This window comes from Ostrea edulis, chromosome 5 (assembly GCF_947568905.1).
Source record: "Ostrea edulis chromosome 5, xbOstEdul1.1, whole genome shotgun sequence".
In the NCBI taxonomy this organism is placed as follows: Eukaryota; Metazoa; Mollusca; class Bivalvia; order Ostreida; family Ostreidae; genus Ostrea; species Ostrea edulis.
The window spans coordinates 87815373-87827872 of NC_079168.1; the positions used below are offsets into that span (position 1 = coordinate 87815373).

Genomic DNA, 12500 nt, shown 5'->3' on the forward strand with positions numbered 1-12500 from the left:
TGTCCACCAGAAAGCTATATCAAAATGAAATTTAAAGAAAACAATATAAAATACTTCACTTCACCATGTAACGTAAATCATAGAAAATATATGATGTCACAATCAAATGACGTCGCAGCAGTGTGAGACAGAAAAATCTCACATGGGTAAAGTCGATCTCATACTGGTGATAATGTGAGACAGAAAAATCTCACATGGGTAAAGTCGATCTCATACTGGTGATAATGTGAGAAAGAAAAATCTCACATGGGTAAAGTCGATCTCATACTGGTGATAATGTGAGAAAGAAAAATCTCACATGGGTAAAGTCGATCTCACACTGGTGATAATGTGAGACAGAAAAATCTCACATGGGTAAAGTCGATCTCATACTGGTGATAATGTGAGACAGAAAAATCTCACATGGGTAAAGTCGATCTCATACTGGTGATAATGTGAGAAAACAAAGTGACAATTGTCTAAGACAAATAGACACTGTTTCTCTCGCATAAAATATTACTAGAATGATATCTTTCACACACAACCACATCTCCTCCATTAATTTGATTAGTGTTTTTTATTGGAAGTTTGAATCTATTTCTATTATCATGATGTTGATTTCTTTTTTCCAGGAACATCTCGGTATATAACAGTGTTCAACGACAGGACAACTGGTTTGATGTAAGTGTTCAGTTAAACAGTTCATAAAAATCACCAGAGCCTGGATTGATATCCATGTTCAGTTCTCTTTAAACAGTTCATAAAAATCACCAGTCTGTATTGATGCCTGTGTTAAGTCTTAGTTGTAAAGTTCATAAAAATCATTGCAATGGAAGCTACTTTGCAGTGTAAATTTTCATATATTGCACATTTTCACGAGGCTGAATAATATGTAATAACGATAGTGGTAAATTCACACCTGTTTAATGTACAAGGTATTGTTTATCAATGTTTTTACAGTCTCTACAAAAACGTAAGGATGTTATGGCGCGAGCTGTCGATGAAACAAGAAAGACTTTGATGGCTGTAAGTCAAAATGTGGCCTTGCTTTGTTAAATACTGATGATCACAAAGTTGTTATGTACACACTAGAATAGAGTTAGATTTTCGTAGAAGAATTCAAGAACTTTTATTCTGTTGTAGATGGGTTGGAAAGACCAGAGTCCTGAGTCTGAAGGCGATCCTCATCACAGCCCTATCCAGGTTAGTAATAGTGTCACTAGATGACTGAAAAACACCGTGAAAGAATTACTCTGAATGGAAGATAGCTGTAACATGTAGGAACAAAATACACAAACCACAAAAATGAGAGACAAAAGCTGACCACATTTCAGGATCAGTACATTTTCCTGTGCTTCAGTAATGAGTTTTTTGACTGTTTTTAGGAACTTTCTGAAGTCAGGAGATCGCTAGATAGAGAGGATGTTCCACAAAGTATGTATTTATGTTAAGGTGTGATATTTCACACAGTGTGTATGTATGCAAAGATGTGATATTGTATACATTGTGTATGTGGTCATACACATTGTGTATCTAGGTCAAGGTGTGACAAGTGCATGTTACATAATTATGTCAACTTACTACATAGGCATGCTGACTCATCAACAAAGCTCATTGCTAGAGCATGGATCAGTGTAGAACCTGTTTGTCTGTCAGTTCTCCACATCATTTCCTGATTTTCATTTCACAATTCATTTCATTGAAACTCTGTATTCCATTCATTATTGACCCAAATTCATTTGAGGATTTTTGCTATTTATGTAGAATTGTTATTTGCAGACATTAGATTACATGCTTTCAGCTATAAGAGGTGCTCTTTTCTATCAAGCATGATTTGAGAGGAAGTCATAGCAATGAGAAATACCTTATTGATAGCTTCTTTTTCTTCACACTGCCATATTTAGAGCACCATCTTCATCATGTTTTAATTTTTAGGCCCTAGAACGCCAACATCTCTTCGCAGATGTTGGTCAACCTTTGACCTCCCTAAACAGCCAATCCAGGAGGAGCATCCAGCCCCTGTTCCCTGCACTGTTCACACCCCCACCAAAAAGGGTAACACTCACAATGTAGACTCCACACCACCGCGGTGGCGTAGCCGGATACCCACCCCTCCATCTCTGTCCAGATCCACCACCCAGTGCGGTAAATCGCTCGGGCATGACGTGTATCTGGACTGCTTTGATGTGGCACACACCTTATTCTATTTATAGTCCTCACTGATTAACACCTGACAATTATTGTGTTATTCCACTCCTTTGATGTACAACACCTGATATGGCATCTTGTGAATATTGCATCTATATAAGTAGTTTTAGTGCAGTTCTACTGATTTGATTCCTACATAAGTGATATTTAGCTTGTGTGAACATTTTTCTTGATGGCTCTTTACTGTAATCAGCCTAATACTAATGTTGCTGAAACAACAATATTGCATATCATTTAGTTTGATGCTTCAATTAATACTGCTTTTACCAATGTCATGTAAGAGACAAAGGCCCATGATCATCGATTGCTGTACTAGTTAATCCTCATTACTGCTTTTGTATACAATTGATATGCTGTGTATCTGATGATCTCTAAAGCTAGCCTGCACCAGCCTGGCTGTAATCTTAACAATCTGCCATTTAACACAAAACATTATTGCCTGGTATTTTATGTACATATACAGTGTATCTGGTGATGCATGAAACATGGCATTGTGTTGCTTATGTAATGGAAATGAAAGGATTACTTTGTTTGGTGTCCTTCTGTCTAGAGGAATGGAGTCACACCTTCATGCAATAGTCAGAAATTTCGTACATCACTTAGATGTTTCATGTAACATGTCAAGGTCAAAGCAGGTGACACATTCAAAAGATTATAATAGTTTGCAGTTTATATTAAATATTACTAAAACATGGTATTGATAGATTTCATCATTGATTCAGTTTTATCATTATGGAAAGGAGTAATCATCTTATTGTGTAAATTTGTAGCTTTTATTAAAATGATATAATTTTTGAGAAATCCATAAATCAAAGTAACTTTGTAAAACATTAATACTGAAACGTGTAATGAATGCAGGATCTTCTTTTCTAGGATATGCATTGACGAGTGACAGCGATGATTCATCTTCTGGAGGTAGACGAACCCAAAGGTCAAGGCCAAGCACTCTATCCATCAACCATGAAGAAAAGAAAAAACCAGAGCCCCGGTCTCATTCACAGAGTTCAATGTTTAGAAAACGGCAGTCCACTTCACAGTCAAGGTCATCTACAGACCAGCGTGAGGCAGTGTCTGGACTCAGTAAGAGTACCTCAATGACCAATCTCAACAGCAGTACAGGAAAAAAACAGAACATAAAGTACAGGATCAACAAATCTCTGTCAAAAACTGCTGCATATGCCTCCACTCCAAATCTAGCTGGTGCTCTTAGTGACACGTCAGAGGACTGGGATCCAGACAGTGCTGTAGTCAGTGGTAACCTGTCCAATAGTGTACCGGATCTGTTGGACGATCAACCACAGAATCTCAGGTCTAAAAGAAATGAGGTTAAAAAATCACTACCAGAAACCAAGAGGTTTTCAACAGGTACACCTAAAAAAGTGAGTACAACATCCGTGGCTGGCAGGAAGCCGGCTCGCATGTCACTACCAGGGAGGCAGATTTCATCCGATAAAAGTGAAAAGAGTGATAAAGAATTGATGCCACCTCCCAACACATCAAATCTGAATGTTACAAAATCTAAACAGAATGTGTTTATCAAACGAGCTACTCGATCTCAGTCTCAGCAAAAACAGGAACTCACACTGGATCAGGCTAAAAATATTCTGAAAGGAAATTCGGGAATTCTAAGACAGGGGTCTAATACCCAAGTGAGGGAGAAAAATCCTCGATCCACTCCTCCCTCTAACAGAACCATTCCCAAAGTCACTTCTCCTCCTGTCCATCTATCCAATAACATTCTGGAGATAGCCACAGAGATTGAGATGACTGCTGACAATCTCAGAAGACAGAAAATGGAGGCAGCTTTTCAGGACCTGTCAGCATTAGATGCTAGCCCCAACGATTTACCGGAGAAAGACTATACACCTCAGACCTCCAACTCATCTCAAACCTCCCTGACCACCAATTCATCCCAAAGCTCCTTGACTTCAGTATCCACTCTGCCCAACTCAAACAGTCAATTGACTCCCACTGAATATCTTGCCAACTCTCATCAGTCTCATTCTGACTCTCAGCTGAATGACTCGTGGACAAGCACGCTGACCAGTCAGTCTGAGAATGAGTTAGACGACACTCCGTCTAGAAGCATCAAAGACAGAATTGCTCAGCTCACGTCTCAGTCAAGCTCCCAAGAGACTCGAGTTAATGTGAGCAATAGCCCCTCATCTGTTGCTATGTACTCTCCAGGTTCAACCACCAGTCAATACAGCTCAGGGGTGGGATCCAGTTTGGATTCCGAAACAGCCACCAAGATGTTCCATGGACTCAGCCCACCAAGAAACTCCCAAACTGGGCAGGAACACAGGTACACAGGGTTAGACTTACTATATGATGAACATGTACCATACTTTAAAGACATACTTAAGAGAGAGAAATATAGATTACACTAATATAGTTAGAGAACTTAGTAGAGTCATTTAATAGACATTTACACTGATATAGACAGAAAAAGTACCAGAGTTGATTAATTGACAGTTTACAATGATATAGGCAGAGAAAATTGTATTGATTGACCCAAAAAATTGTCTAACAGTGTTAAATATTTATAATCTATTGTAAACACACATACTGCAGATCTAGAAATTTTGGTTCTCTTTATTTTTCTAATTGTTTATCGATTTGTGGCAATTTCTTTTCACAAACATAAATGCCTGAAGTCAATAAAAGTGCTTTTAATGTTAGTATACACATTTACCAGGTAGTAAGAGAAATCTTAAGCAAGAGTTATAGTGTTGTGCATTCTTGTTAAATTACAATTAAAATTCTTGCAAATAAATGTGCATTATCATTGCATCACAGTACATTTATCTTGTTCATGATGGTATTTTCAAGATATTTCATAGCCTTAGTGCTTGCTGTGAAGAGTTTCTATTACATAAGTGTACTCTTCTATTTATATTAAGCTACAGTCTGGAGCATGCCCTGAATGTGGTGTCTCAGTCGTCCAATACACTTCTAACATCGGCAACAAAGACCACACCTACAAGCCGACAGGTTGCTGCCCACTCCCCTTACACTCCTGGTAGATCCTCCTCCCAATCTTCATCTCACTCTACCATCACTCCTTCACCCACACAGAGTCCCAGGAAAACAGACGACCTTAATCTCAGTATGGAGGCAATTAAGGATCTCAAGAAAATGGTTGCCACGGTGACTGATACCTACAAAAAAGTAAGTAATGGGCAAACAGATTATTTAAATGTTGACAGCAGAATAAGTGAATTTTTTTTACTTTAATGTGTGTGTATAAATACTTAATAAAAAATAAATACAGTAATGCCATTAACTACATGACAATAGTTCCATTGTTTTATGACAAAACCGCAAGTTTTTATGATAATGAAGTTAATTTGATTATTGTGATGTTATACAGCTGCAAGACTTAAGTAATGGGAGTCAATCCGAAGGTCTTCAAATGCTGTCAGAAGCGATCGTGGATTGCTCAGCGGAGTTGAATAGTGTCATCGACAACAAATCCTCCAATAACCATTACACAGAAATCAAAGACATGATTCGTCAGAATCACCACTTATTAACCACAAATCAACAGATGCTGAAATCTCTTCTGGTGCCAAAGTGATCGTTACTGTCAGTTCCATTGTTATACCTGTCACACCATTGTGATGCCCTGCCAAAGCCAGTGCTTTATCGTTCCATTTTTATTTCATTCACTGTGATGATGAGCTTCAATAATGCATATATTGTGAAAAGTGGATTCCACTTAAACTGGTTCATGTTCCTGTAATTATCTCCTTCTCTATGTAAACTGGTACCTGATATTCTGATCATTGAAATATCAATGGCTCCAGGCCTTTATGGGTGTAAAACCGTTTTTTATGGGTTTTTTTTTTTCTACTGCAGATGTGTAATATATTTTATGATGTATGTTATTTTCCTTCCACTCCTAGTTTATTTAAGTGGTCTCACCATTTTACTGAGATTTATGTTTTTCCATTATTTAGGGTGTTTTCCAGGTTTTTGTGTTCATTGTATGATTTCCATGCCTACATGACCTCTGGTTGTGACTGGTTTCCATGTCAACATATCATGTAATGATGTGAATGTCTAGTCAATCTTCTGTCTCTCAGCAGTGAACAGATCTTACTTCCGTGGGAGAATTCAAAATTCTCAATAAATTATCACATCCTGCAGCGACTGAATGAATGAATAATAAAGTATTAAATGACTGGTACCTTTCCATATCAATAAATTTTCTGCAAAGGGAAGTGAAATACATGTCTTGATTTAGTGGATTAAAGTATTTCTTCTGAAGATGCTTAATTTGGGCTCTGTTCCCAGCCAGTGCTTCTAGTTTGTCTATTTGGGTGATTAATTAGGAAGTTTTTCAACATGGATACATCTTTTCAGAAATTAATTCGTCACCATATTAAAATATATACATTGATAAAAAAAATGTATTGGTGTGATTTTTACAATGCCAATAGATTTTGCCAAATAAGCAAAGCTCCTGCTATGACAGAAATATTTATGTAGATTCAGATATGAATGGTTTTTTTCTATTGAAACAAATATGCAGTTTAAATAATATGGGATGCCAAGGTGTGTGGGTTTTGTTTTGCAGAGGAATGTGATATAAAGCTACAAATATGTGGGGCAAATATTTAATTTCAAAATCTGTACCGGTACATATTGGTGTCAATTTACAACCCCATGTTCATCTAGATTTACATGTTCTGGGGAAGCCTTCCTCCTTGCACACTTATCCAAAATGGGTGAATTTAGAAGTGGATATCATTATTATAAAAGTTTGTTCTTTACTTGATGGTAACAAAAAAACTGTCTTGAGGCGAATTCAAATTTGATTGAAATTATTTTCTGAAACATATGGGTGTAAATAACACAAGGAAATTTTTGCGTGTATAAATTATAGGGGAACGATGCGATTTATTGCAACTTTTTCTACCTCTTCCCTGAGTTGTGTGGTTGTGATGTGAACTTTTTTGATTTGCGTATGCAATTTACTTTTCTATAACATTTGTATGACATCACTTGCCATTTATCAGTGGATCATCAGTTTGACACCAAGCAAAAAACATTATTCTCTACCCACAGGGTGTTTTTGATTTGTTTGTCCATATCTTTAACTAGATTTTAACCCAAGTCTTGAATTTTAAAACATATTATGATAGAAAGTCCAGATTTTGCCAAAATTAAACTGGTGTTAGGTAATAAATCGAAGATAATTTTTTTCAATGATAGAAGGCATATTGTACATCCGTTGTCTTACAGGACTTCCATTTTCCCATGTTTTTATACTTTTGGAAAATGATCTCAATGTTATGAATTGTACATTCCAGTTTTATGTGCAGATCAATTCAAGCATATAAAAGGATTTGGGTGTCTAGTGGCATGTTTTAATGTTATTGCTCCTGTGCTTTCATCAACATTTCAATTGTTGGTTACTCAAATGGAGTCTTATTCTACAAGACAAACAGCTGACCTCTGTACACTATACATATCAATTCATGATGAAATTTGGATGGGCAATTAATTCATTGAGACAGTAAAATAGTTGTAGACTAACATCAATCATCAGTAGTAAATTGTTACATTGCTCTGAGAAACTTTAAATAATGGGGACCATTTGGTTGTGCCATATAAAAGGTTGTACAAATCAACAAATATAGACTTTCAGAGTTGATCATAAAATTGTACAGTAGCATGTTTTTATTGTCCAGTAATGAAGTGCATGTATGTTTATTGAAATATGCTCACATTCTATGCAAATTTGTTGACAAATTTGTTACAATGATAATAAACATTTCATAAATGTTTTAGTTTGATCTTTAATATTACTGATGAAGAAAACAAATTCTTCATCAGGAGTCTAGATACTCCGTGTATGTGTAGGGAATTTAATGTACAGTCAACTCTCGATAAACCGCCACCTTTTGTTCCTTTGAATTCATGGCGTTATAATGAATTTGGCAACGAATTGAAATTCTGCCGAGTTACTCTTCTTGTATATGTAAGAGTTATCTTCCCTCTACTTTAATAATTACATTAGTGTAAAAATTGTTTTAAAAATTTTTAACGTGATTAAAATAATTTTATCGTTAATAAGGCTTCATTTTAATTATATGTAGGCAAAACACATACACAGTTATTTTTAACAAGCATACGGCAAACGGTACAATATACGACTGTCAGACAGTGAAATTCAACCTGGAAGCATATTGTGTGCTCTGAATTGATACATTTTGCATTCTGTAAAGAAAAGCCCTAAAGTGGGTCATGGTGCACCAATCCATCTGAACTGATTATGTATTTCTCTGAGAGTGAAGTTGTGACAAAATGTTGGTGCAATATCTATCTCTGATGATAAAAAGTCCAGGAAACCATTTGATCTACTTTTAGCCCTAAAGTAGGTCATGATGCACCAATTAAGTTGAAATGTGAAATTATTATGTATTGCTCAAGTATGAGGAAGTAAGTAGCATTTATTTGATATGAAATTTTAATTGATAGGTCTGAAATCTTGCACACTAGTCTGAATTTTGCTGCTGTCATAGGTGAGTAACCACCCAGTGACCTGGACTGGTAAATGTCCTAGTAAAAATAAACAAGTGAAATCGAGAGAACGATGACACATATCTGTTATTTTTTAAACCTGTGGCTTGAAATTTGGCATATAAGTAGTTAAAACATTAATCTATGCAAGGAGACCAGTAAATTATGTATACCGCACCTAGTTTCTGATATTTTAGGCATTTGAAGCGAGTGGAGTTTTTCATCTGGGTCAGAGTTAAACCCCTTTCTATATTTATGGTATCACAGATTTCAGGCCCATACGTGCTTAGCCCCTGTGCCTGGGGACCATGAGTTTAACAAAAACTTGAATCTGTTAATAAGCTTCAAATCATGTGGCTCAGTAGTTCTTAAAAGATTTTTAGATAAACCCACCCTATTTTTGCATTTTCGTGATTATCTCCCCTTTGAAGGGAGCATGGCCCTTCATTTGAATAAACCTAAATCCCCTTCACCTAGGGATGCTTTGTGCAAAGATAAGTTAAAATTGGCCTGCTGGTTCTGGAGAAGATTTTTAAATTTGTCTGCATATTTTCGCTATTATCTTCTCTTAGAAAAGGGAGTTGCCCTTCATTTGAACAAACTTCAATCCCCTTCACCAAAGGAAGCTTTTTGACAAGTTCGGTTGAGATTGGCCTAGTGTTTCTGGACAAGAAGTCGAAAATGTGATAAGTTTACAGACAGACGATTAACAATGGGTGATCAGAAAAGCTCACTTGAGCTTTCAGCTCAGGCGAGTTAAAATTAAAGTCTATGGAAAACTTGTGGAGCTTATAGCTCAGGTGACCTAAAATTATTTCCTATGTATTCCCATGTAAAAATAAAAATATTGTGGCCCCATCTTATTCTCAGGGGTCATTATTTGAACAAGTTACAATCTACACTATGCTAGAAAGGATTCAAATAAGTTTAATTTCTTGCTCAGGGATTCTTGAGAAAAGTTTTTAAAACACCTATTTTATTTTCACCGTCATAAAATAGGCCGAAATATTGCCAAAATGGCATAAAACCACAATCAATCATTTTCACTTTTAAAAAATCTCCCCTTGGAAGGGATGCAACCTCAGATTTGAACAATTTCAAATTCCCTTTCCTTATGTACCAACTATGGTTGAAATTGGCCCAGTGGTTCTAAAAACAAGAGGCCCATGGGCCACATCGCTCACCTGAGTCACCTTGGTCCATATCAGAAGATTTTCCATATCTATTTGCATGTAAAACTGTAGTCCCTATTATGGCCCCAAACCTACCCCTGGAGGCCATGGTTTTTGCAAACTTGAATCTACACTATGTCAGAAAGCTTTCATGTAAATGTGAACTTCTTTGGACCAATGGTTCATGAGAAGAAGATTTTTAAAGATTGTCCCTATATATTTGTATGTAAAACTTTGATCCCCTATTGTGGCCCCATCCGACCCCCGGGGGTCATGATTTTAACAATTTAAAATCTGCATTACCTAATAAAGCTTATCTATAAATTTCATCTTTTCTGGCTCAGTGGTTCTTGAGAAGATTTTTTAATGACCCTACCCTATTTTTACCTTTTCTTGATTATCTCCCTTTGGAAGGTGGCCTGGCCCTTTATTTTAACAATTTAGAATTCCCTTTATCTAAGGATGTTTTGTGCCAACTTTGGTTGAAATTGGCCCAGTGGTTGTTGAGAAGAAGTTGAAAATGTGAAAAGTTTACAGACGGACAGACGGACGGACGCCGGAATACGGGTGATCAGAAAAGCTCACTTGAGCTTTCAGCTCAGGTGAGCTAAAAAGTAAACAAGAGGCCCACAGGCCTTGTTGGTCGCCCGAGTACTAGTGAAAAAATATCGCTATTCCCAAGGGCTATGAAATCTAGAGAAAATTTCCTATTCTGAACATCTAAGCTAAATTCTAAAGTTCAGCAACAGTATACAAAATGTGTTCTTAAAACTTCACTGCCCTCAAAAGTGCATACACTGATGAAATGCTTTACATATAATAGGTGTGTTAACATTAAAAGATATGACCAATTTGGATCCATCCTAGAGTCAAAGACCCTGGTTTGTGAAATTCACTATTTTTGTACATCCTTTTCGGCCATTCTCAAGTATGCATTTAGATTTTATACAGTATCAGCAAACATGCAATAAATACTATATACCAAGTTTGGCCCCACCCTTGGGTCAGAACCTCTACCGCGGGGACATCAATGTATAATTTTGGTAAAGGACTACCTGCTCTTTCTAAATATGCATTTAGTTTCAATTCAGTATCAATAACACTTGTTATTTAAGTATTTTACACATAAACCCTCAGGGTTCCAAATTACCGCTTGCCCACTCGTATTGGCGACTAAACTTTGCTTGTGGGCACCCAAAATTTTCGTTCTCGTCGCCCACAATTATCCGATCAACATTTTTCTTTCCGACCGATCCAAGTCCTATAATAATTGAAGTTCAATTTCCGATTGAGGTTTTGTCACTTGGCGAGACATTCATGATTCCTGGGGTATCAAACCTTCCAAAATGCATCTAAATCAGAAGTTGAACAACGCAAGGGTCACTTCAAACGAAAAGAAAGCGTCTGCTTTTAACCTAAGTGGAAAGAAGGGGAGAATATGGCTCAATGACGGCAAAAAGGGGATGACGTGCTGTGTGTACAAAACATGACACGAAAGGTTCAATTGTTGTGACAGCTTGCCCAAGTTATAAACTTGACAGCATCTATAGCCGAGAAATTTCGAAATAACATAAAAAGTCTGAAGAAACGTGTGTTAAAGTCAGACGCCGAGAAGATCATAAAGTTGCTAGGTTGCCGAAATTAGAGTTGAAATGAGAGAGGTATTTGAAAGAATTACGGAGAAGGAAACAGAAGTTAAATATTGATATTTTAATTTTTTAAATAAATTGCAATGTGACCTGATGTTTCTTTTTTCTTGTAAAAAAAGTGGGCTACTAAAATTTCATGTGGGCTAACAGGATTTCTTATTCAGGGGCCCACTTGGCCCATAAGGTATTTAGTCGAAGTTGGAACCCTGAACCCTATATACTAAGTTTGGTCCACTCTGGGGTCAGAACCCCTACCCCGAGGATCATGAAAGTTACAATTTTGGTAGAGGCCTTCCTGCTCTACATCACCATGCATTTAGTTTTTCTTACACGTGCAGTTCTAGAAAAGATTTTTGAAAATTGGTCAATTTTGCCCCACCCCTAAGGCCACAGGGTTGCAGGAATCCTGAAATTTACAATTTATGTCTCCCTTGTTCCAAAGATGCTTCATACCAAATTTGAAAAGGATTGGAATGATAGTTATCAAGAAGTTAAAAATTTCTATTTATAACACTTAATAACTGACCATTTTGGCCCCATCCCGATACCAAAACCCCTACCCCTGGGATCATCAAATTTACAATTCTACTACCTGCTCTTTCTAAATATCCATTTAGTTTCAATTTAGTATCAATAGCACTATTATATTATTTACGTGTTTTACACATAAAAATTATATACCAAGTGTGGCTCCACCCTGGGGTCAGAACCCCTACCTCGGGGATCATGAAATGTACAATGTTGGTAGAAGCCTTCCTGCTCTACATCACCATGCTTTTAGTTTTTCTTATACATGTGCAGTTCTTGAGAAGATTTTTGAATATTGGTCAATTTTGGGCAGTTTTTAGCCCTGCTCCTGGAGTCTTGAAATTTAAAATTTATGTCCCTCTTGTCCCAATGATGCTTCATATTAAATTTTAAAAGAATTGAAATAGTAGTTATCAAGAAGAAGTTATAAATG

General features: G+C 36.7%; 1 protein-coding gene across 7 annotated transcripts in view; it reads left to right on the forward strand.

Moving 5' to 3' along the window:
* The window catches only part of LOC125649200 (mitogen-activated protein kinase-binding protein 1-like), an 80089-nt gene extending 72108 nt beyond the window's left edge, over window positions 1-7981 (forward strand). For 3 of the 7 annotated variants that reach the window (XM_048876490.2, XM_048876492.2, XM_048876495.2), the window contains 8 exons: window positions 612-660; window positions 940-1005; window positions 1123-1182; window positions 1365-1413; window positions 1915-2124; window positions 3061-4492; window positions 5091-5358; window positions 5561-7981. In XM_048876490.2, coding sequence (XP_048732447.2) covers window positions 612-660; window positions 940-1005; window positions 1123-1182; window positions 1365-1413; window positions 1915-2124; window positions 3061-4492; window positions 5091-5358; window positions 5561-5767 — 2341 coding nt within the window. In that variant the 3' untranslated portion in view covers window positions 5768-7981. Of the gene's footprint in view, window positions 1-611; window positions 661-939; window positions 1006-1122; window positions 1183-1364; window positions 1414-1914; window positions 2125-3045; window positions 4493-5090; window positions 5359-5560 lie in introns of all 7 variants that reach the window. The other 4 variants (XM_048876491.2, XM_048876494.2, XM_048876493.2 and 1 more) reach the window with 4 other exon arrangements.
* The last annotated feature ends 4519 nt before the right edge of the window (window positions 7982-12500 follow it).